This window comes from Drosophila montana, unplaced genomic scaffold, assembly GCF_035044405.1.
Source record: "Drosophila montana isolate Dmon_TW-CO22-7 unplaced genomic scaffold, ASM3504440v1 contig_787_1, whole genome shotgun sequence".
In the NCBI taxonomy this organism is placed as follows: domain Eukaryota; kingdom Metazoa; phylum Arthropoda; class Insecta; order Diptera; family Drosophilidae; genus Drosophila; species Drosophila montana.
The window spans coordinates 538,342-559,155 of NW_026999082.1; the positions used below are offsets into that span (position 1 = coordinate 538,342).

The following is a 20,814-nucleotide window of genomic DNA, read 5'->3' on the forward strand; positions in this document are numbered from 1 at the left end:
TTTGTCCTCATTTCCAATTAGCATACTGTAACCACTTATCGAACTTATTCGAGGCTAGTAGCATCACAGTGAGGAGCAGCTCTGTTAAGTGGGGAGCAGCTCTGTTTTGTGAAAATAAATAACAAATGCGGCGGCTGTTACAAAATAGCAATGGACAATTATTTGTCAGCCAAATTGTGGCCAGGCATGCAAGCAGCAGTGGCACTAGTTCCCCCGTCCACCAGCCACAAAAGGAGCAGCGAAAACAACAGCAACAGCAGCTTAAGGCCACAACAACACAAACAACAGAAGCGGTCAGCAGAGAAGATAAATTTGGTGCCAAATATTGCATGGGTCTGGTGGAGTAAGTAGAACCACATGGCGCATTCCCTTTCACACCACTTAATGATTGTCCATAAAATCGGTACAGAAAATTTGATTATGAGAACTATTTAACTACTTTGCTACTGCCAAAGGAGCTGCGTCCCGCGGCATTTGCTCTTCGGGCTTTCAATGTGGAGGTCTCTCGCGCCGTTGGCGCCCAGGTAAGTTGACAAAATATCACGCACATTATTCAGTATTTTAACATAATTGAGTGCTTGCAGCTGACCGAGCCACAAATAGCTAAATTGCGCCTTAAGTTTTGGTACGATTCCATAGACAAGTGCTTTGAGCCAAAGTCGAGTAATTCCTATGTCAAGGATCAGCCCGTGCTGCGTGAACTGCGACGCACGGTGGGTACAACCAAACTGAACAAGCTATATTTACGCCGGCTGGTTACCGCTCGCGAGCGTGCGCCCAATCAAGCATTCGAGACGATACGCGAGCTGGAGGACTATGCAGATCAGACCTGCTCATCGCTGCTGCATCTGCTAGTGCAACTGAGCGGCGTACAGGATATTCAAGTGGATCATGCTGCCTCGCATTTGGGCAAGGCACAGGGCATTTCCATGCTGTTGCGTGCTATACCACACGCTGGACGCCAGCAAGTGGTTTGTGTGCCGCTCGAGGTGTTGGTGCGGCATGGTGTCAGTCAAGAGCGCATCCTGCGCAGCCAGCGTGATGACAAGGGAGTCGAGGAGTGCATCTTTGAGGTAGCGAGTGCGGCCAATGCACATTTAAAATTGACGCGGCAGCTGTTGCCGCAAATGCCGCGGCTTGTGCGCAAGATTTTTCTGCCTGCCGTTCCCACAGAGGGCTACTTGGAGCGCTTGCGCCGGGCGCGCTTTCAGTAAGTGAAATAAAAAACCAATTTAAATATCAATTTAATCGTTTTCACTCTGCATAATTTCAGGCTTACGCATCCGAGTTGCATAAAACGGGACACCATGTTGCCGGCGCGTCTCTTTTGGAAGACGCTGTTTAACAAATACTGAAATTTAAATTATCATTAGTGTACGGGCTGTTGAAATTTGTTAATTATTAAAATCAATTAGATAAAAAGAATTCATTGAATTTTTACCAAAGGATCGATAACAAAATCGATGCCCAACACTGGCGCTCAGTATGTATCGATGCCTTGTAGTTGCTGCTGTTTCTTAAAAGTAGCGCGTTGTGGATTTTTTTTTTTAGTTTTTAGTGTTAGAGCAAAGAATCAAAATAAAACATATGAAATGTGTCGCAATTTTTAAATGAATGTTTCTTACAAAATAATATTAATGTACCCATTGTGTGTTATTGCAAATTTTTGCAAACGGAGCCGTGCGCCAGGCGCACTTCGAATTTCAAGCACCGTTTAGTCTAAGTGAACTAAGCAACAAAAATAAGTAATTTGTATTCATATAAACATTTTATGGTAAGTTCCAATTAATACAAACTTAATGTTGATTGTTTTTGTGCAGGCCTAACTATTATTGAATACGCGCCATTTTTTTTCAGTACATGCAAATACAATAAGAATTTGTTTGCCTCTCTCTATATTTCGTTGCTTCTACAAAATTAACGGATATTTATTGTGTCCTCTTTCGCCCTCTCTCTTTTCCACACACTGCAAACCCAGCTCAGAGCTGGTCGGGCAGAAGAAAAGCAACAAGGATAGACAAACGCAATAAAGAAATACGGTTACTTCTATACAGTGGCGGCAAGTTCCAATAAGAACAGAGTAACCGAAAAAACAACAAAAATAATCAAATAAAAATTAGCGTAAAGAAACTGAATAAGTAATAAACGGGCACAAATTAAATGAAACAAGCTCAAAAGTCGTACGTAAACATAATATAAAAATCAAAAAAATACATAAAAAATAAAAAACAAAAAACAAAAAAAAATTAAAATATATTAAAAATTAACATAAAAAGTTTTAAAAAAAAAAAAAATAATAAATATAGTTTTACTTTAAACGTAAGCGACACCTGCTTTGAGCCATTTTTTATACACAAACTCAAAGCGCGGCCCAACAAATAATTATACTCCGAATGCTTCCTATGTACACGAGCCGAGCTGAAATGAAAATCTTTGCCACAAATGTTGCTGTTGCCAGCGCAGCGGAGACGGCGGCTGCTGCTGCGGCTGCTGCAACAACGACAACAACAACAACGCAACAGCAACAACAACAACAACGCGAATATCGCTGTGGCGCTCAGGTCAAGTTCAACAAATACAACAACAAGGCCAACAACGTGGTGCGGCAACCCAAATACAGCAGCAGCAGCAGCAGCAGCAGCAGCAACAACAGCAACAGCAGCAACGCGGACAATAAACATGCCAAGCGCCAGCAGCAGCAGCAACAACAGCCACAACAACAACAACAACAGGTGCACTACAACAACAATATGCACAACTTTACGCGCAAGAAATATTTTGGCAGCAACAGCTACAACTGCAACCAGCAGCAGCAGCAGCAGCAGCAACAACAAGCGACAGCAGCAGCAACAAAGCTGTCAAACAACAACAACAACAACGTGATGAAAAATCAAAATATTATTGAAGAAATAAGCTGCAAGCACAGCAACGACAGCAACAACAACAGCAGCAACAGCAGCAGCAGCAACGATAGCAACAACAACAACAACAACGCCGTCACAAAGCAGCAACAAAAATCGAACAGCAACAACAACAACAACACTAAGAAACGCAACTCGCTGTCATCTTCGGCGGAATCGAGCAGCTCGTCGGCGTTTTATCACAGCTGCTCCGAGTCATCAACAACGCCGACAGCCAACAATAGCAACAGCAACAACAACAGCAACAACAACAGCAACAACAGCAGCAACAATGATGACCGCCAACAACAACAACAACAGCAACAACAACAGAGCACATCAACAACATTGGCAACTGCAACAGCAGCAGCAACAAAGCAACAAGCAACAGCAACCGCATTGGCACAACAACAACAACAACAGCAACAACAAACGGACAACAGCAACAAGACGCAGAGGTCTAGACAACAACCGTTGTCCTTCTGGAAGACGAGCTATCCACAGCAGCCCACAATGCAGCAGAAGGAAGTGAGCTAACTGTTAAAGCAAAGTCCTTAACCTAACACATAAGGCTACAAATTCCAGTCTACAAATTCGAGTCCCATTCAGGATAGCAAAGTCTTGTGAATTAGAGAATTGGGGAATTATACTTAGAAGCATTTTAGGAATTATAAAAACTAAAATCCAAATATTACTCGAGTTATGTATATAGAGAGAAACTCAAGCAATATTTGGCAGATGCCTTTAACATTTTAATCAAACTCATTATCAAGGCAGCTGTCTCTTAACCCTTAAACCGAACCGGTTCGAACCCTGAACTACAAATCCTTTTTAATATAAAGCGAATTAAAGCTGAACCGCAACCCGAACCGAATCATTTAGTTTTACTGAAAGGGCTTGGTTCAATAAAAAGTCTTTTGTCTCAACACGAAAGCAAACCTTGACCCCCATTAGAATGGAAGCGACCAGTTTTGGGTTGAGTTCAAATGTAGCCCGCATTTTCTCTATGCAAATATTTACAATGTGCAATATTTTCAGAGGAGCGGGCATTTATACATATATATATTTATAAATTTGATTTCTTCCATTCAAATATAGGCCAAGACCCAGTGAAAAACCAGGTTTACGAAGCGTAGCTTAAGGCAAAGTTAGGATTCGAATCGTTAACCGATTTTTGCCCATATTCTTCCATTCAAACAGAGTCCCATGCCTTGCACTAAAAATATTGCCATCAAAAGAAACAATTCAAAGATTAATCCATCACAACTGGAAGTTTAACTTTTTTTTTCATTTATATTAATCCCTGATTAGCCCTGGAACTACCCATATATATAATATACTTGCAGCGATAGGTTTAACTAGCCGAAAGCTAATAGCATAAAGCACAGAATGATCTATTGTATTTTTGATAAATGTTTCGATAATTTAAGAAATTACCCTGCGTTGCACGGCTCAAATTAATAATGATGAAAATATAAGTGTAATCGTTTGTGTATTAAACGCGATCTTCACGCGAACACAAAGCTACTTTAATTCACGGGAGCTGGAACCCTTAACGAAATTACCCGGCATTGTCCGGTTGAAATTAATAGCGATACAAATGCAAGTTTAACGGAAATCGTTTTGTGTATTTAACGCCAACTTCAAAGGAGCTCGATTCCTTAACTTACTCTAAAAGAAATTACCTGGCGTTGCACGGTTCAAATGAATAATGATGAAAATGCAAGTTTAATCGAATTCTTTTTGTGTATTTAACGCTTTGCTCGCTAAATGTTAAACATTATTGTGTCAGCTTCTTCCCTGATCAGCAAATAGATAAATAGTTACAATATCTGCAAGTACATTCAGCTCTTTGGAATACCAAAGTTAGTTAACTTTTGATTGCTTTACTATTAACATTCACTTAAGTATTTCGCCCGCTTGCTACAGCAGCAGTTGGAGGCGGCGCTGGCCACGCAAAAGGAAACGGAGCTGGCTCTGGCAGCAGCAGCAGCAGCAGCAGCAGCTGCACCAACAGCATCGGGAGCCGGAGGAGCAACAGGGGATCAGCAGCCGCATTATTATCAATATTATTATTCACAGCCGAAGCAGCTGACAATTGCCTCGTTTCTGCAAAAGGAGCTGCTGCCCGATGCGGACAAGGCCAACCAGCAGCAGCAGCAGCAGCAGCAACAGCAACAACAGCAGCAACAGCAACACAAGCAACAGCAGCAATCGGGCGCTTATCAGCAGCGTTATCGCAGCGGCAACTACAGCTACAATCACAACAACAACAACAACAACTATCAACAACAGCCGCAGGCGCAAGCACACCATGCCCAGCAGCAACATCACAACAATCACATGCACAACACGCACTTTCGCCGCAACAAGAAGCTGCACTACAGCAACAGCAACGGCAACAACAGCAGCAGCTGCACGCCAGCAACAGCTGCACAAAACTCAATTGAAATTGTGTCCGCCAGCAATTATAATGGCGCACATCGGCGCATGCAAAATGTTGCTGTCGCTGGCGGGGCTGCTGCTGCTGCTGCTCAAATCAATCATGTTGCCGGCAAGAGCAACTACTATCAGCTGCATCAGCAACATCAGCAACACCAGCAGCAGCAACAGCAGCAGCATCATTATCATACGCTAATGTCTGGCAGTGGCACGCCCACAAGCGCCGAGCATCAGAATTTCTATAATCTGACCTATGTGAATGTGGACGTTGATGTGCAGCCGCCCACGCAGCAGCCGGCCGCAACAGCAGCAAAAAAAGCAGCAGCAGCAACATCTGCAACAGCAACTGTTGCTGGCATGCAAATGGCAGCTGCAGCAGCAACAGCTGAAACGGCAACAGCAACTGTTGCAGCTGCAACCAATCGCAACATGTTTCTGCAACCGCCGCCGCCGCCAGCTCTGCAATTGGCCATGCTGGCGCCAGGCATATTATCGCCAGCGGCACTGACGCCGGACGCGGCTGCGACCACGCCCACAAATATGATAAGCTGCGCGCAATTGGACGAGGCAATAACAGCGGCAGCAGCCAGCAGCACGGCCAACAGCAGCAGCAGCAACAAGAACGTGGAGCTCTCCGGCCTGATGGCTGTGCCCAGTCCCAGCTTCGCAGCGCTGCCTTTTATGCTGCACCAACAGCAACAACAACAGCAACAACAACAACAACAACAGCAGCAGCAGCAGCAGCAACAGCAACAGTTGTTCCCAAACAAAGCACAGCAGCAACAGCAGCAACTCTTCTTTAGCTTTGGCGATGGCTATAACAATGCCGCCGCCGCCGCCGCCGCCGCCTGGTCACATGCCAATTCGCCTTGCTATCCGGCGGCCGCCTTTGGTCCAAGTCCGAGCAGCATTTCCAGCGGCTCCGCGCACAGTCGGATCGCCTCGCATCGCGCCGTCTCGCCCGCCTCGTCCACGTGCTCGCTGGCAAGCGAGTCGCAATGGAGCAGTCGCAGTCGGTGGGTGTTGCATCATATATAAATAAGCTTTAGTATACCCTGTAATTATATTGTTGAACATGCCCAGTTAGAATACCCTATGTACATATATATAAGTTCTTGATTGCAAGGACAATTCAAGTCCTGTCCGTCGCATCTGTCTTGCAGTTCACGTTAGGCAAGAGCGCACTGGTCGGGAGTGCCCGACTGCGAGATACCCTTTCCTCAGCTTCCCGCTATGGCAAATGCATTCTTGAATCATTTTTTTTTTTATTGTGCGATCTTTATGCGTTCCATTAGTGAAATATTCCGAAGCTATACGAGGGTCTACATACTAACTTCTTGATCTCTAACTCTCTCAAGCTCCGAGATAAAAAGAATATCGATAACAATTGTTATCGATTTCATAGAAACGGAATGAACGATAGATGATTTGAAACGAGGAGCAACTACGTTCCAAATTTCAAGACTCGAACTCTTATAATTCTCGAGAACAAAACATTTATGAAGGACGGATGCTGATCAAGAATATGTATATATATGTACTTAATGGTGTCTGCGAGGGGTCTCCCTTCAAGCATTACACAGTTGGTTAAATAATAATTGCCTCTCTTATTTATCCTCACTTATTTATCCACCGCAGATTGACGTCATCGGAGCTGTTGTCCGTGTCACCGACGCCGCCAGCCACGGGCACGGGCAACGTCTCGGGCAACGGCCCCGCTGCCATGGCAGCGCCCAGTCAACAGTTGTCGCCGCATCTAGGAGGATCGCCGCATGTGGCCGGCATGGGAAATGGCTTGCATGCATTGTTACCGTTTGGTATACCGCCGCCGGCAACAGCAGCGCCGCCGCCGCTGGCGGCGGCCACACACAATCTGCCCGTGGGGGGCGGGGCATATCCGCATTATTGTGGGCCCAATTGCGGCTGCGGTGGCAGCGCATCTTGGCCGGCATCCTGGTATGAGCTAATCTTGCCGCCGGATCGCTATCTGGACCATGCGCGCAATGTGGAGCTAACGATGCAGCCGGAGCAGCTGATCTGCCATTGCAAATATGACAATCTATCGCTGGACATATGGAAACGGTTTCGTGCCGCACAGCAGACGCACGCCAAGTTCAAGCTGAAGATGCGTCTGTGGCGCTATCTGTTCATCGGTATAAACGTGAGTGTGGCTAAAGTAAATGCTGCTGCCCAAAACGCTTCACATATTTATCTTTATAGCAGCTGATGTTCTCGCGCTATCGCATCTGTTTGGTTGGCTCGACCATTACCGGCTTCGGCACGGACTCCTCGGACATCGATATGTGCCTGTTGCCGGAGCAACAAACGCGAGCAGCAACAGCAGCAACAGCAGCAGCAGCAGCAGCATCATTATCACAGCGAGCTGCGCGCCGAGGCGCTCATGATACTGAATCTGTTCAATGCGGTCCTCAAGGAAATGGGCAAGTGCCACACAAGTTAGCGCATGACTAGTTAAGCTTAAGCCTGCGATTAATCTCTGCTCAATTCTCTGTCCAATACGCTTCAAAGCTCAATTTTTGCTTAAAAGCTCGTGAAGCTTAAGCCTGCGATTAATCTCTACTCAATTCTCTGTTCAATGCGCTTTGAAGCTCACTTTTTGCTTAAAAGCTTTTCAATTTTAATTCTAGTTCTTGTAAATTACTCGATTCTTAAAGCTTATGAAATGCTAGAAAAGCGCTTGTAGTTCTTGTTAAACAATTTTTCAACTTGAAAGCGCATTAAAAGCTCATCCAAGAAGCTTTTACTACATTAGATTATTGGGTTATTGTGTCACATTCTAAATTGCTGCAGCTTTGAAGCACATTAATTACCCATCAGCTTTTTGAAAGCTGCTAAAGCTTTTGCTGCTTTACATTTAATCGGATGTTTAACTAATTTCAAGCAACATATTGCTATTACTTTCAATTATCAACAACTTATTAATGACCCATCTTATTGCAGAAGCTTTTCAGGATTTCAATTTAATTGAGGCACGTGTCCCGATCCTGCGTTTCAAGGATCGCATCAACGGCATCGAAGTCGATCTCAACTATAACAATTGTGTGGGCATCAAAAACACATATTTGCTGCAATTGTACGCGCAGTGTAAGTACTCAAGAAAGATTTTAAGAATAATTCCACAGATGCGTAAGTACTACTATAAATCTGATATATCAGAGATAATTCCATAACTTTGTTAACACAAAACCTAGCTGAGGAATTTATTTAACATGAAAGTCATTTAGTAAGCGAGACAAGGTAGCATCTGCAACCCAATGAATTATATATATATTCTTGCTCAGCATCAACTTAGCGGTTCCTTTGTTCAAACAAACAGATCTCATGGACTATAGAAGCGAGAGATTCCCAATTTTGTATGTAGACTTTGTTTCTCTTCCTTTTCAAATATCAATCAATAACTCTACCGATAGCTCAACCTCTTTTAAAATATCGATAAATAAATAATTGATAAAAATGTTATTTATCGAGTTTTTAAACGTTGATTAGTTATCGAAAAAATGAGCTAAACTTGCGCCTCTTTTATTTTGGCATATCTAGAGAAAACAATTTATTACTCGCCAAATCCGGTATATAGCATTTGTGGATAGAGATCAAAAATTTCTGATAAATCGCCCATAATTTCACAATCGATATTTATCGATTACAATTAAAGATTTGAAATTTAGACGACACCAAATTCAGTATGTAGTTCGCTATATAAGAAATGCAATTAAAGTTACATTTTTCGATAATTCGCTTGTTTTTAAACAATCGATAAATATCGATATCGATTATTAACGTCAGTTTCTTTTGAGCATATCCTGAGGTGACAATTTATTGGACACCAAAATGCGCAAAAGATCAAGAAGGCCTTTTTTAATGATTCGTCTTTTTTTTCAAAATCGATAAATATCGACTAATCTTTGTTGCCTGATCATCTCCAGATGATATCAAAACTAAATAGTCACCCCCGTCAAACTAGAACCATGCTGAAAAAACATTCTTGTATAAATACAGGGTATCTTTAAAGCGGAAAACTCTCGTAAAAAAATGTCTAATGTACACCTTGTTCACCTTCATGCCCGCAGTGGACTGGCGCACCCGGCCGCTTGTGGTTATTGTCAAGCTGTGGGCGCAATATCACGACATCAACGATGCCAAACGGATGACCGTGTCGAGCTACTCGCTGGTGCTGATGGTGCTCCATTATTTGCAGCATGGCTGTGTGCCGCATGTGCTGCCCTGCCTGCAGGCACTGTACCCAGAGAAGTTCAATTTGGGGCAGCAGGAATGCCTCGATCTCGATCTAATAGAGCCCATCGAGCCATATCAGACGCACAACACACAGACCCTGGGCGAGCATCTGTTGGGCTTCTTCAAGTACTACAGCAATTTTGAGTGAGTGTGAGATAACAGAAAGCAGAAGATTAAGATATATCTATATACATATATACTTACAGCTATCGGAACAATGCGATATCCATACGCACCGGCGGCATTTTGCCCGTCGCCGCCTGCCGTCTGGCCAAGAGCCCCAAAAACGATATACACCAATGGAAGGAGCTGAATATTGAGGGTGAGCTGTTCGCTAATCCTTCGATTTGACAAATCAATTTGATATCGATTGTTGCTTCAATTTGCCAGAGCCCTTCGATCTGTCCAATACGGCGCGCTCTGTCTATGACTATGCGACCTTTGAGCGGGTCAAGGCGATATTTGTGTCGACGGCGCGTCGACTGGAGCACACATTGGACTTGGCCTCCATATTTACGCCCATTCATTACACCCAACGCCCAACGGCCATGCACCAGCATCAGCCCCTCTTGCATCTCCATTCGCATCCCGCCCACAACAATCATCCATCAGCACATCAGCCGCATCAGCATCAGCATCAGCATCTGGTGCACGCCCGCAACTCCGCCACAACGGCTCCATCGAAACTGGTCACGGCAGGCACCTATGCGGCGCCGCCTGCCTCGCATCTGGTTTAGGCATTAAGAAGCCACATCCAAAGTGTGCGGCGTCTCTGGATGATTTGTCTGCTTGTCATTAAGCCAGGCATTTCATTAAACCCACAGGTCAGTTGTAGTTGCAAACTCGGCGGGAATCTAAGGTTTAGGTTTAGTTTCAGCTAGAGGTAGGTTATCTATGTTTATGAAATTGTCACATGTACAACCCAAACAGTCTGAGCTGGAGAGCTGTGCTCTAGTTATCTTAACTGTTAGTGCACACTAGAGCAATTCATTGGAGACGTGCTCAACACTGTTCAGAAAAACAAAAGCACCTTAGAAAATCCACTCTCAGCATCGGAAACTGCGCGGAAAACGCAAATTTCAGCTAATCAGTGTCAGATTTTTAAAACTCGTTTTAATAATAATCCAATACATTCTTTTTACCCATTTTCAATGACTTAAAAACAGTAGAGCACCTAGAAGAATATGTAGTTAGCTATATGTAAAATGAAGGACTTAAAGTTGTATGGCTTAGTCTGAAGATTCTAGCTACAAAAGACGAACGCACAGACAAGCTAATGTACCATCTATCAGTTTGTGTAGAGTATGAATGAAGTATATATGTATATTGTTGATCTGTATCAAGAATCTCTCAATTTATGTCATATAATGTAAAATATATTAGATCATATATCAGTAACCACGGATCATAGATCGTTCAGTTCGTTAGACAAGTTTTACACATCCATGAAGTAAACAATTGGTTCCAGCCTTGGTTTGTTATAAATATTCAAATATAATTAGATAAATCCATCGCTGGGATTCAAGCTATTTTGTGCTCAGAGCTAAGGTTCGGCATATGGTAAACACATAAATTGAAATTCCGAATTCAAGCCGTTTCAAAACTTGGCATATATTATATAAATAAATTATGATATCTACCATTGGGAAACCCAAGATTATATAACTGTGATATGAATAGAGACTGTCCATGTAAAACTCATGTAGAATAATATTATTAATGCTTGTATCTATGTGCTTATTTTACACGTGCACGGTTAATTGTATAATATATTATATAAATTTTGATATTTGTAAATCTTTGTTTAAACAAACAACTTGTCAATTCATGAAGTTTTATAGAGCAAGTTTGAATGTCGCTTAAATATATTACCAAGTAGCTCTGCACATGTAAACAGCACTCAAAATATTGAAAGATCTCGGAAAGAGACAGAATACAAATTCGAGCAATCCATCCTATTATATAATATAATATGCATCTCTTACAGCCCGCACTCGCAAGTGCAAACATATTTGAAATGTGCGCTTCAACAAAATAAAACAACGCACGAAAAAAATAAAAGAAAAAAAAAAACACAGAAAATTAAATAATAATGAAAATCTATATAAATATATACAAAAACAATTATTGTAAAACCTTTTGGCTACAAGTTTTCCAGTGCATTTTGTAAATTCAAATTCAATCACATTGAGTTTGGATACCCTTTAATTTCAACTACATACACATTAATATATATATATATAATTCTTGTCCAATGTTCTCTATTTAAATTATATCAAATCGTAGCCCCTTCGTCAATGTAATTGTTAAGTTTCTTCTTTCTTTTTTTTTTGATCGCTTCACGTCACAATTATTGTAAGCATGCCAAAAAGTGAAATTATTTTTCCACATTTATTTTCCATGCATTTTCTTTTGGCATGCATTTTGCTTCAGCTTTTAAGACAGTTAGAAAATGTGTAACAAGAATGTTAATAATAATACAAGTCGAATCCTGAAATGTGAAATATGTTAAGCGAAAGAGCTGCAGAGATGGAAACCCAACCATATACCGAGTACACCCATCCAATGTCGTATAATATTAATCCATGCAAAAACAAAACTCAAAACAAAAAAAAAGTAAAGAAAATGCAACTTTCGTTTATAGTTTTTCATCTGTTTTGCAAAATTAAATGAAATTCTTTATTCAGAACACATTCAGAACTTGTTTATTTTCATATTCAATTGGGCAGGAAATAATCACAATTTTTACATATGTGTGGAAAATCCATTTTCTTTGTTGGGTTCCTTTCATGTAATTTTTTTTATTATTATTGTACTTGAGTCTGTGTTAACAAATTAGCTGGAAGGGTTGGGTGGGGGGTAAACTGTTTTGTAACCGTTATTTGTGAGCTTTAAGAAAATTTTCCAATGTTTATTTCTTTTTGTTTTAGGGAAATTCAAGACTATTGAAATATATAAGTGTCGAAATTCATAAATGAAATCCATTTCCAAACCGTGTAAAATATGTTTTCGACTGGTCGCCGCCAGAGGGCGGTAATTCTTTAAAAAACATATACATATATATATATATTTGTATATATTTATGTATTTAAAAAAATCTTGAATTGTTTCAATTCAACAATATTTAAAATGAGTTCGAATAATGTTTTCCGACAACAAAAAGAAAAGGATCTCCAAACGCTTTGAATAATTTAAATATTGTGTTCTGGCCGCCGCTAGAGGGCGCCACAATGCAATTTCAAATGTTTGGAAATATTTGTGGGGCATTTTTTTTTTTTTTTTTTTTTTGCACTTTTGAAAACAGAAACAAATGGCACTCGCATACAATTAACAAAAACGTTCCTTGGAAAAATACAACAGTGGCAAAAAGTTGGTTTTTAAGTGGAAAAATTCCAAAACTCGACATAAGCCAGACAAAAACAAAAAATTCCATTAAAAATTATTAAACGGGTCTAGGTTGTTTTTCTGTCCTTTTCTTCAATACCTCATTTGTAAGGGTTTGGGCTGGGGTAGGGGTAGGGGGAGGGGGAGGTAAGTGAAGCGGCATCATTCCGCGCATTAATCGTCGTCAATTTTGAACTTTCTTCTCTTTGTTTTTGGGGTGTACAAGAAAGAACGAAACATGGCGCCTCGACGTTGTCTCCAGCAACGATCTGCATCTGCAGGCGCAGTCCGCGTCTTGCGCTGTGTGGCCGCCGCCGCCGTCGCTGCCGCCGTCGTTGCCCGCTCGCCCATCTGGCTGCATTCAAAGCCTGCGCATGGCTGAGCTAAAGCTGGGAGCTATACAAAAAAAGTGTGCCCAGCTACATCTGTTGGCCACATGTCAGTGTTGTTTGTCTGCGTGGCCGCAGCTGCTGCTTCTTTCTTTTCCACTGATGCCGCTTCTATATATTCATTGCTTTCTGTCTCTTTCTCTCTCTCTCTCGCTCTTTCTCGTTCTCGCTAACGCTTTCTGCTTTAACTGTGCCTAGGCTGTTTGCCTGATCGCTTCTGTGTGTTGGCCGAGTTTAACTGTTTGATAGACTTTTTCCATGCTGCTTTTTCCATTTTGCTTGCCTCTGCGTCTTCCTTTTGTTGCTCGTTCATGTTGTTGTTGTTGCTGTTGCTGCTGCTGCTGCTGCTGTTGTCGCTGTCGCTGTTGTTGTTTTTGTTTTATCGCCGCTTGCTAACTGCTGCTGCTGCTGCTGCTGCTGCTGCCGCCGCTGACGCTTTCGCTGCTACCGCCGCCGCCGCCGCCGCTGCTGCTGCTGCTGCTGCTGCATGATGGCTTCAAAGTTCTTACAATTTGTTTGTTGTTTAGTTTGTTGTGTTTGTTGTTGTAAATTGTTGTTGCAATTGTGCGCGCCTCCTCAAGCATCTCAGTAAGGTTGCGAAAATTGGTTCAAACTGCGTTCGCCCGACTGCGCCGCCAACGAACAAGTATGAAAAAGAACAAGAACAAAAAAAAAAACAAAGTTCTCGTTACTTTAAAGTCGCAGCATATTGTTCTTAATCATAAGTTAGTAGGCAGCTAACAAATATTTTAAAATAAATCGGGTACATTTTACGAATGTTACTCGTTAGTTTGAGTTAAATTTAAATCAATTCGATGTTATTTGCATGTTACTCGTAAGTAACGAGTTCGCGAAAGAATGTGACATACTCGTTCGTATAGAGCAACGAATTCTCGGCCTAAATTACCTACTACTGATTAAAAAACCCAGTTAAAATTTTAAAATTTAAAGACTCCAATCACTATATACATATATGACTCGTCAGTGTGTTGCAACTAAATCAAATTAAGATTTAACGAGTTGATTTAAGAATGTGACACACTAGCTAGTATGGAGCAACGAGTGATTGTCTTTAATTGCCTATGAAGACTCAAATTAACATATCCGACTCGTTGGTATGCTGCAACTAAATCATCTTGATTTTCAACGACCTGATTCACACTCGTCACAACAAGCTTAACTTGCAAATGCATGGTGAATTATTCTTATCTTACATTACTTATTAATATTAAAATAAGCTTACTCGTTAGTTTGTCGCAAACGAATTCAAATTAGGTTACAACCAATTTTGTGGATTAAAAATGATTTCTTTAAAGTGCAGCAAATTGTCATAACCAGAAACTACTCGTTACTTGGCAGCAACGAGTTCAGCATTGAAACTACAATAAATTAAAACAATAACTATTTACTCGCTGGTAAACAGAAAACTAAAATACAATAATCTGAATGTGTAATTAACAAATTACAACACAATGTCAACTGGAAAAATGCTTGCATATCCAATTATAAGAACGATAGCGTACTCGTTAGTTTTGCCAGCAACGAATTGAACTTGAAATATAACGAATTGACTTAAACATAAATTAATCGTAAGTTGATTTATTTCGCTAACTAGTACAATATATAATTGAAGTTACATATATTACTCAGATAATATATATATATATATATATATATATATTAACGATAATTAAGACACTCGTAACGAATACTGAATACCTTCAAAAATTGTGAATTGCGTTCTGAATCAATCGGTATTCACAGTTGCATAAATTCTTTCTCTCTTCATAAATTTACTTGGAATTCTTCAATATATTTCTCGGTTCCAAGCTCTCTCTCTCTCTCCCTCCCTCTCTCTCTTTCTCTCTCTCTCTCTCTGTATCCCTCTCTCTCTCTCTCACACTGACTAGAAGAGCTTGCGCGCAGTCGCTTCGTGCTTGCGATTGAGACTGTAAGGACTTACCACATTGAAGGCGACATCCTGGGAGAGCAGTCCATCCATTTGCGAGATCTGACCAAAGTCCTGCGATAATTCCGGCTGCTGGGAGAGCGCAAATCCGCTCGGCTGTGTCATCTGCAGCGACAGCGCCGTCGGCTGTTGGCTGAATGGAGTCGCGCCGATTGTTGCTCCGATTGTCGTAGTTGTTGCTGCGCCTGTTCCAGTTGCTGCGCCGGCTGCCGCAGCTCCAGCTCCGCCGCCGACTGTCAGCGAATGGAAATTGCCAGCGCGCGCCTTGGACAACTTGCCGCTCTTCTTGCCACCGATAATCGGCGGCACGTAGCCCGCTTGGTTCTGTTGTTGCTGCTGCTGCTGTTGCTGCTGTTGCTGCTGCTGTTGCTGCTGTTGCTGCTGTTGCTGCTGTTGCTGCTGCTGCTGCTGCTGCATGGCACGATTCTGTTTGGCGGCCATAATTGCTTGTTGATGCTGATTGTAGAAACGCGGCGGAAGATTGCTCATGTTCATGAACATGCCGACGGGCACCGGCATGTTGCCCAAGGCGGCGGCGCCATGATCATTTGATATATACCCAATCGAATCGTGCAGATGGTTGGCCGTCCAGCTGGCGGGATTGGCTCCGCCGCCAACAGCACCGCCACCGGCGACCCCGACGCTGACGCCGACGCCGCCGCCGACGCCGACGCCAGGATTGGCCATGCTGCCATAATTATTATTGCCATTGCCGGCACCGTAGCCGGCTGCATTGGACATATTGTTGCCGCCGGCGGCGGTGGCAACGGCGCCGCCACCATAGGCATTAGATGCATAGTGGCCGCCATTGATTGATTGTGACTGCGAATTGACGGACATTTGGCGGCCGTAGCCGCTGCTGCGCTCGTATATGGAGCCGGGTACCATTACCTCCTTGGCATCGGCCATCATGGTGGACATGAAGTGGGCGCCGATGTTCATGTTGTTCACCAGCTTCTTGGGCTTCTGGAAGTGTATGAGCGATTCCTTTAGATTGTTCAGTGAGCCCTCGACGAGCACCTTGCGATCCTTGTAGAAGTTAAGCAAGTGATTCCACAGCTGCTGTTTGGCCAGCACCTTGGGATTGCCCACAATGATGATGCCGTATTTGGCGCGTGTTAGGGCCACGTTAAGGCGACGCGGATCGTTGAGGAAGCCGATGCCCTGGCGCTCATTCGAGCGTACACAGGACATTATGATGATGTCCTTTTCACGGCCCTGGAACGCATCCACGCTGGCTATCTCGATCTCCTGATAGAGACGCGAATGCAGGCTGCCCTGGTACTGCATATACTGCACCAGATAGGCGCGCTGTCCCTCGTAGGGCGTTATGATGCCGATCTGTTCGGGCTTGATGCCCGCCTTCAGGAAGCGTGTCGTGATCTTCTCCACATTGGCCGCTTCGGTGCGATTAAGAAATGATGTGCCCGAGCCGGCAATCTCCTCCTGACCCTGCGTAACCAAAAAGAACATCGGGCGCTCTGGCTGCGGCCAGGGGAAGTCCAGTTTAAGGCGTCGATCCTCGGCGCAGACGCCGTTCTGCAGCGAGCCCTCGTAGAAGAAATTCGATGGGAACTGCGACAGTTCCGGATGCATGCGATACTGCACCTCGAGTCGGAACGGACGTATGCCCAGCACCACCAGACGCTCGAACAGACTCTGCGAGAGACCGGCGCGTGCCGCCTTCTTGCACATGACCACCGGACCCAGCTGGCAATGATCGCCGACCAGGATCAACTGCTTGGCGCCCAGCACCACGGGCACCATGCATTCCGGCTCCGTCGACTGCATGGACTCGTCAATCAGTATCGATGTGAATTTGATGCGGGACAGACGAACATCACCAGCGCCCACACAGGTGCAGCAAATGACATCGGCCGCCTCGAGCAATTGGTTTTCGGTGCCGCGCTTCAGGCTGCGGTAGCGTTTCTCATCCGCCGAGCTAAGCTCGCCGGTCTCATCCTTCAGCTGCTGGAGCTTCTTTAGCTCCGAATTGGTTTCCATATTGCGTATCTGATTGTGCAGTGCCAGGAAGCTAACGGGACTATCGATAGCCTCACGGCTCTTGGCACAGACGCGCACCACCTTCAGATTGGTGCGATGGATCTTCTCGGTCAGCTGATCGACAGCCGTATTGCTGGGCGCGCACACCAGCACGGTGCCGGCATGCTGCTTCACCAACTGGTAGACAATGGTCGCCGAGGTGACAGTTTTGCCCGTACCCGGCGGTCCCTGGATCAGGCTAAGCGGACGCTGCAGCGCATGCTTCACGGCATACACCTGCGAGCGATTGAGGTCCGGCAGGTGCGGTGCACTATACAGCTTGGGCTGTGGTCCGCGAAAGAGCACTTCATCGCTGCCATCGGCACGTCCATGGCCCAGCAGGCGCGAATATATGTAATTCGATACGGAATTGCGATCCATGGCAAAGTTGCGCAGGGCGCGTGTCATGCGATCGAATGAGGTGCACTTCCAGATGAAGTCCACGCTAAAATTGCTTGTACACTTGACCGGCGCGTTCGTGGAGCACTTCAGCTCCAGGCCAACATCGTCGCCAAAGTTATCCGGCACCTTAATAACATGGCCAATCTCGTTCCAGGGATTATAGAGCTCGCCCACGTAGCGTAGACGCAGCTCATCGCCATGCATGAGCTTCATGTCCGAATCTGTTTTGGCCAGCGTAAAGTATGCGATTGTCTTTTTGTTAAGGCCCACATCCCAGCGCACTTCAATGTTCTCCTGTGTGGCGGACTCCTTTAATTTCTTATCGTAGTCCGCCTCGAGGCGAACCAGCGGCCCGAAAGTCTTCTCATACTGATAGCCATCCTCATAGCGCAGCAGCACATGAGCCGGCTCCGAGTCAATGCCAGGCTTTTCCAAATCCTGCAATTATATCGTATTAATGTATCGATAAGTAAACCGAGTTATCGACATTTTTTGTTGTTGCTTAATACCAAAATGAACTAGTAAACAAAACAATGAATGCGCATATCGATAAAATACCAAAAATAAATGGCAAACACAAGGATTTGAGCAAATATGGTGCTAAATATTTTCGCAATTATTTGCAGCACATTATAAAATGCTCAATGCGATTTGAATGGGTATTATTGAAAAACCAAAATTTCGTAAATATGATAAGCAAACCGGGCATAAAGTATTAACAATTATGCACACAAATTCAGGCAGTGTTGGCAAGATTTTAGCTAAATGTAGCTATTTCAGAGGTCGTCAGCCGGAAACAGTTGAAATTGCCAAGTGATTTGGCTACAAATTTGTGCTTAAATAGCTAACTCAGCTATTTTCAGCCATATTCAACATTATTCAGCTACAGTTGGCAACACTGGCCTTAGGCAGCCAATATAAACATATCGATATTAATCGCTGCACGAAATGCTCAGAATCAATATGTTGATGGCATTGTTATGCGAACTGAATTTCCAAAAATATCAGAAATCCTTGACGTTCCTGAGCACATGGCAATCATTTGCTGGTCCATGATTATGGTAAAATGTGGAAAAAGAATGTGCATTCTGCGCTCACCTGAAATGTCGCCTCAATATTGTCCTTCCAGAGCTCCTCGAGCTTGTTGATCTGTGCCGCCGAAATTTGGCGTGCACGCAGCTGTCCCTGCTCTGTGGGCTGCTTGACCAGCCAGGGCAAAAAGCAGCGGTCGGCTATGAGGGGCTTCCATTGCTCCTGATCCCAGTTCATGTCCTTCAGCGAATTCTGTGCGGCGCATGGCTGACGGCAAAGCAGCACCACCACCGAATCCGCTTTGGCGGGTATAAAACCCAAAACGAACACGTTGCGCACACCGCACGAATAGCACTCGAGTATGGTCTCGCCGAGCGGGCCGTCGCCGTGCAGCGTGACCTCGCGATGCTTGGCACGGACCAAATGATTGATAATGTGGGAACCGGAAGTGCTGCCGCGTCCATTGCAGAACCATTTCTTGCAATTGTTACACATGACCACGGTGGCCGGATCGTGTATGCCGCAATATTTGCAGGCGTGAGCCGGCAGCTCCTTAACATAGGCCATGTTGCCGCCGCCACCGCCGCCGCCGCCGCCCTCATCGTCCTCCTCCTCGAATTGCAAATCGGCCAAATCGTTGGTAATCGATCCCAGACGTGGATGTATATCATTGTGCAGGCTAACACGACGTTGCTGCAATCAGATAAAGATTCGATAAATTTGATGACATTTGATACAATCCATTTACACCCACACACACGCGCACACACACGTGGCAGCCACTCACCTGCAAATCCAGCTGATCTGCTTGGGTTTGGCTCTGCGATGTGGACGGCATGGTAAAGTCACGATAATCATATTGCGTTGGCTGCGTATCGGCGCCGCGCAGCAGCTCATTGTCATCCATGTCCAGGAACGAGAGCGCCGAGCTCGGCGCATACGTGTCCACACTCATAGCGGCTGGTTGGCGTGTTCAATGTGTGTGTTTGTCGTTGTTGTTATTGTGTTAATAATAAAGTTGCCGCTACTAAATGCTGTTACAATGTTTAATCATTTGTACACAATGTTCCACAATTTCTTTATTTTGTCTGCTTTTTGTTGTATGACTTTTTTTGTTGGCTGCACGCACTCACCTCACGCTTTCCGTTTCTTTTTTTTTTTTTTTTTGATTTTTCTTTTGCCCGGACTGTCAAAGCTGTCAGTTTAGCTATTTATTCCTTTCAGGCCCCGTCGCGTATTCAAATTCCATGCATCTGTTTACCACAATTGAACATTAAGTAAATCTGCAATATATCTATTGCGGAACTTTTTGTTTAGCGCGTGCAATATTTTCGTCGTAGTCGAGGCAAATAATTGCAAATAGACGCGTTCAGCACGTTGCTTTCCTGACGGAATCTCAATGAAGACTGTCACTTGCTCAATCAAAAAAAAAAAACAAAAAAGAAATTCAAGCCTAACAGTTTATAACATTTAGTTGTTTGTCTGTTATTAATGCAGCGCCTGCTACTACATTGCATTTGCCATTTGACAACTATGTACATATGTTCATTTGGTGATTTTACGTCAAAAAAAAAAAAAAAAAAAAACAAAAAAAAATACCAGCATACAATTTTATTGACAGCCGCGCGCAAAACTCTGCGCCTTATGAAATAGCAAGTTGTTCTTTGTTGTTTACATGTGTGCGTGTGAGCTTGTGTGCGCGTGAACTTCAAAAGAGCTGTTCGCTGAACTCGTTCTCTTGACTAATCGACTGGCAAAAACTTTGTATTTAAATTCTATTATAAAAAGCGACACCAGCAATACAAATTGCCCAAAAACAAGCAGTTTTCAAATAGAAATAGAAACAACTTTTTTTTCCTATGACCAAAATAAATTTTTTGCGCCCATTTCAACGCGCTCAAATAGTTCAACATATCAGCGTGGCGAGATATTTGGTAGTTCGCATATGAATTATTTCACTCTAGTATTTTGTTGAGATTTTTATCATTCACACAGAATA

The 20,814-nt window shown here is 43.6% G+C and overlaps 3 protein-coding genes across 3 annotated transcripts; 2 read left to right on the forward strand and 1 right to left on the reverse strand.

Moving 5' to 3' along the window:
* The first annotated feature begins 125 nt into the window (after positions 1 to 125).
* sicily (NADH dehydrogenase (ubiquinone) complex I, assembly factor 6 homolog sicily) lies at positions 126 to 1,355 on the forward strand. Its single transcript, XM_064698987.1, has 4 exons — positions 126 to 343; positions 410 to 524; positions 585 to 1,210; positions 1,274 to 1,355. The coding sequence occupies exons 1-4, from the start codon at positions 126 to 128 to the stop codon at positions 1,353 to 1,355; spliced, it is 1,041 nt and encodes a 346-aa protein (XP_064555057.1).
* A 175-nt stretch (positions 1,356 to 1,530) lies between these two features.
* Positions 1,531 to 12,287, forward strand: wisp (wispy). Its single transcript, XM_064699038.1, is given in 11 exon segments — positions 1,531 to 1,774; positions 1,979 to 3,428; positions 4,830 to 6,358; positions 6,981 to 7,503; positions 7,563 to 7,670; positions 7,672 to 7,783; positions 8,304 to 8,447; positions 9,431 to 9,740; positions 9,803 to 9,918; positions 9,987 to 10,420; positions 11,584 to 12,287. Coding segments are annotated over 9 exon segments (4,224 nt in total). The 5' UTR covers positions 1,531 to 1,774; positions 1,979 to 2,393; the 3' UTR covers positions 10,334 to 10,420; positions 11,584 to 12,287.
* Upf1 (Upf1 RNA helicase) lies at positions 12,229 to 20,217 on the reverse strand. Its single transcript, XM_064699039.1, has 5 exons — positions 19,949 to 20,217; positions 19,603 to 19,849; positions 18,882 to 19,508; positions 15,333 to 18,221; positions 12,229 to 13,996 (listed from the first exon to the last, which is right to left on the reverse strand). Exons 2-5 carry the CDS (start codon positions 19,768 to 19,770, stop codon positions 13,955 to 13,957), a joined length of 3,726 nt encoding a protein of 1,241 aa, XP_064555109.1. The 5' UTR covers positions 19,771 to 19,849; positions 19,949 to 20,217; the 3' UTR covers positions 12,229 to 13,954.
* Between the last annotated feature and the right edge of the window lie 597 nt (positions 20,218 to 20,814).